Source organism: Antrostomus carolinensis, unplaced genomic scaffold (genome assembly GCF_000700745.2).
Source record: "Antrostomus carolinensis isolate BGI_N321 unplaced genomic scaffold, ASM70074v2 scaffold50161, whole genome shotgun sequence".
In the NCBI taxonomy this organism is placed as follows: Eukaryota; Metazoa; Chordata; class Aves; order Caprimulgiformes; family Caprimulgidae; genus Antrostomus; species Antrostomus carolinensis.
Window position 1 is genome coordinate 23,203 of NW_010292978.1, and position 3,890 is coordinate 27,092.

Sequence of the window (3,890 nt, forward strand, 5' to 3'; positions counted from 1 at the left end):
GAGCTTTCTGTTAAGAAATAAATGCAAGGAAAACACTTCCTGAAGATTTCAAGTGTTGTCTGGATTTGAGCATTTCTTCAAATGCCTGTGATCAAAATACTCCACAAGCTTTGTGCTAGCAACTGACAGCTAAAAAGTGGTAGAGATGTGAAACTAAGTCAATGTTTTTGGGTTTGTTTTTTTTTTTTTTATGACCATGAACTTAAAGGAATTGCAGGTTACTATTTGCAGTGCAGTAAAACATTTCTCCTTTGACTATTCCATTTCTCTTTTCCCTCAGAAATCAACTGTGCAACATGACATTTGAAGATTTTGAGAACTACTCTTATTTCTATGACCTGTCTGAGGAAGATGAATCACCCCAGTCCTCCCTCAGCATTGCCCATATGATTTCCCTTTCCTTTTACAGTGTGGCATTTCTGCTGGGAGTGCCAGGTAATGCCATTGTCATCTGGTTTATGGGCTTTAAGTGGGATAAATCTGTTTCTACACTCTGGTTCCTCAATCTGGCCATTGCAGATTTCATTTTTGTTCTTTTCCTGCCCCTCTATATTACATACGTGGCAATGGGTTTCCACTGGCCTTTTGGGAAGTGGCTCTGCAAAATGAACTCATTCATTGCACTACTCAATATGTTTGCCAGTGTTTTCTTCCTGACGTTTATCAGCCTTGACCGCTACATCCGCTTAGTCCACCCAGTCTTTTCCTACAAGTATCGGACTGTGAGGAACACCCTCATTCTTAGTGGGATCATTTGGATGTCAGCTGCAATTATTGGTGGTCCTGCCTTGTACTTCAGAGACACAGTTACAGTTCTCAACAATGTCACTATTTGCTATAACAACTTCCATGTGCATGACAGAGAACTTATTTTGCTGACACACCACATTCTCATTTGGGTGAGGCTTGCATTTGGTTACCTCTTTCCTCTAGTGACCATGGTCATTTGCTACTCATTGTTGATTGTCAAAGTGAAGAGGAGAACTGTCTTGACTTCCAGCAGGCTTTTCTGGACCATCATAGCTGTAGTTGTGGCTTTTTTTGTTTGCTGGACACCATATCATATATTCAGCATTGTGGAGCTTTCTGCTCACCATGATGAAAACTTGCATGACTTACTGCAGGATGGCATTCCCCTCTCCACTGGGCTTGGTTTCATCAACAGTTGCCTCAATCCAATCCTCTATGTTCTGATTAGCAAAAAGTTCCAGGCCCAAGTCAAGACAACAGTCTCTGAGGTGCTAAAATTGGCGCTGTGGGAGGTGAGCCGCTCAGGAACTGTCAGCGAGCAGCTGTGGAGCTCGGACAACACCCATGCGCACGTGAACTATTGCGAAACTGCTCAGTGACCGCTGTTGTCACCGTCTGTCTCCAAAATAGCTGACAAGGGATTTGGAGGTGTTCTTGACTTCACATCTGACAGTCAGAGGTGCATCTTTGCATGTACAGTTTTATGTAAACAGCTGGCTTAATTGCACTTGCGGCTTTCCTTGAAAGGTTATTAAAGGACACATCAGTGGGGTGTGGTGTACGTGCAGTGCATCCGCAGCCTGAACTGAAAGTTGTCAGTATAGGTGGTATTGCTCTAACTGGGTTTTTGATCAGGAATGTTGTTGTAATCCTGTTGTTTTGTTGTAGTTCCATACCTCATTAATAACAAAAGAGCACATAATAAAAATATTCCTCCTTGCTATCACTGATAACTCTCTTGGTCTAGGCATTCTCATCCAAGTGGTCGTGGGCATATATCAGTGGGTCACGAGTCTCCTGATTGTCTATTATTCCCTTAAGTAGGAAGCACCTGGCTACATCCCAGCTAAGTGAAGCTAGTGGTGGCTTCACTCTGCAGTTGGAGAAGCCCAAGGCAGAGAACACTGAATCACTACCTTCTCTTAAGAAGAAAACAGATTTTATCTCCCACTGCTTTTTATCTTATACTCGACAATACAACAGAAGATCCCGTGTATTATGGTTACTTATTCTTGTGCTTTTAGCACCAGCTGGGTGCAAAATACTGAGCAGATGTTTCCTGTAGGTATTAGGCTCATTTTAAACATGCCAAGAATTAGTGAAAATGTTTCTTAGAGAAGCTGAGATTAAAGGCCTCCTGCCACACTTGTTCTTTTTCTCTTTAAACTTTCAGGCTTAAAGAGGTTTACAGCTATTGGTTGCTCTTTATTACTCTGTCAAGCAAAGGTAAAGAAATAATATAACATTTTGTTTGCCTTAATGCCAGTCTTCTAAAAATGGGCAGAGTGAATTCTCTGTTTGTTACAAGTCTGTAGCCAAATTTGGACTTCTTTGTCAAATGACAGGCAGGACAGTACATCCAGGAAATTAAGTCCACTCCCCTAAGAAAGATAAAGTAGTCCCAGTTATGCTCTATCTTGTTCCAACTTGTTGCCTGCTGCAGAATCCCACACGCACCAATGCAAACATATATGCTAAGAGGAGTGGACCAATTTCTGATGCAATACCACTTGATTAAAAAGTTGAATGTGGGATAAAACTCCACTAAAAGTAAAAGCATAAAGCTTTGGGTAAATTTGAATTGTTTTTTCCTTGTTACTGGCCTAGGTATATAGAATAAAACTGCCTTTCAGATAATCTACCTAGTTTCTGTGGCCTGCCAACACCCATTTTTATATATTTATTAGCATTTATATTGTTAGTGAGGCCTTATATGTAAATAGATTTGCTTTTGTAAAATATATATATATATATATATATGCATGCATGACCACATCCAGTATTGGTAGCTGTACAAATAGAAACAGTCTGACTGTGGTCTATAACTGTTTCTTTAGGCTCTGGTTTCAGCGTTTGGGAGAGTCAGGCAGGATCAGCGGCATTTCAATGTATTTAACTTTGGGATGGAAAGCTGGTAAGCAGCATTCTTTCCTTTGAGTCATTTGCTGCCTGGTACATAGTGACTCATCACAGTATTTTAGCACTGTGCTGCTGAATGTGCCTAAATCAAACATTTTGCAGTTTTGCTTCACATTTTCCCTGACATCTTTCTAAGAATGATGTATTAGTACTACTCTCCTGACTGTACTCCAAGTGAAGTAATAAAATTTTGTTATTTCCAAAGAGTGTGTTCATTTGATTTTTCTCAGCAGCAATATGCAGTGACTGTCCCTTCTTAGAACAGCTCCTTCCCAAAGATTTTGGAACATAAAAGCAAGCCCTGACCCTTTCTACTGCAGGAATTAAGATGTATATCAGCTTTCTTGTTGCACATCAGCTATGTGAGCACACATATTTCTGTGTAAAGAGCTTGATTTTCAAATGGGGGAACATACATATGCTGTCTTGCATAAATTATCAGAAAGCCTCCCCTGAAGCAGACAACAGAGAAACAGAATAGAATTGAGTAAGGCCAAAGTCATTCCTGGTCTATGGAAATAAGCAGATTAAGAATTTTGCAATGTCATTACTACCTTATTCACACCAAGATCAGTTACAGAATTATCTTCAAATCATTTCTGTAAGAGTAATGGAAGATACCTAAACAAAACAGATAACGTTCTAAGTTTCTGTTTCCAAAGAGCATCCAAAACAATACCAACAGTTCTATGCTGCTTGGACTGAGGAAAATGCATTCAACCCACCACAATGGAAAAAAGCCAGACAAAGATCTATCTTATCATGCTGAACTATAGAAAAAAACTTACTATGAAATAGCTCTATGATCAACTATTCCTTCAAGAATAATAGCTATTGACAAATTTTGTAACAGACAGTTTCTAGTTACTCACTGTTACCTGCTTCCTGAACAGTTTGTACTTCTGAAGGTTGTTATGAAGATTAGTTTGTAACCAATACTTTCACTGAAACTGTGTTCCCAGTATTCCTCTATCTCACATACTTAAGTTATGGAACTTCCT

General features: G+C 39.6%; 1 protein-coding gene across 1 annotated transcript; it reads left to right on the forward strand.

Moving 5' to 3' along the window:
- The first annotated feature begins 293 nt into the window (after positions 1–293).
- On the forward strand, positions 294–1,685 carry CMKLR2 (chemerin chemokine-like receptor 2). Its single transcript, XM_010177120.2, has one exon. The coding sequence runs from the start codon at positions 297–299 to the stop codon at positions 1,347–1,349; it is 1,053 nt and encodes a 350-aa protein (XP_010175422.1). The 5' UTR covers positions 294–296; the 3' UTR covers positions 1,350–1,685.
- Positions 1,686–3,890: the final 2,205 nt, after the last annotated feature.

Coding starts and splice junctions, on each gene's coding strand:
- CMKLR2 (XM_010177120.2), top strand. CDS start 297: ATGACATTTGAAGATTTTGAGAACTACTCTTATTTCTATGACCTGTCT.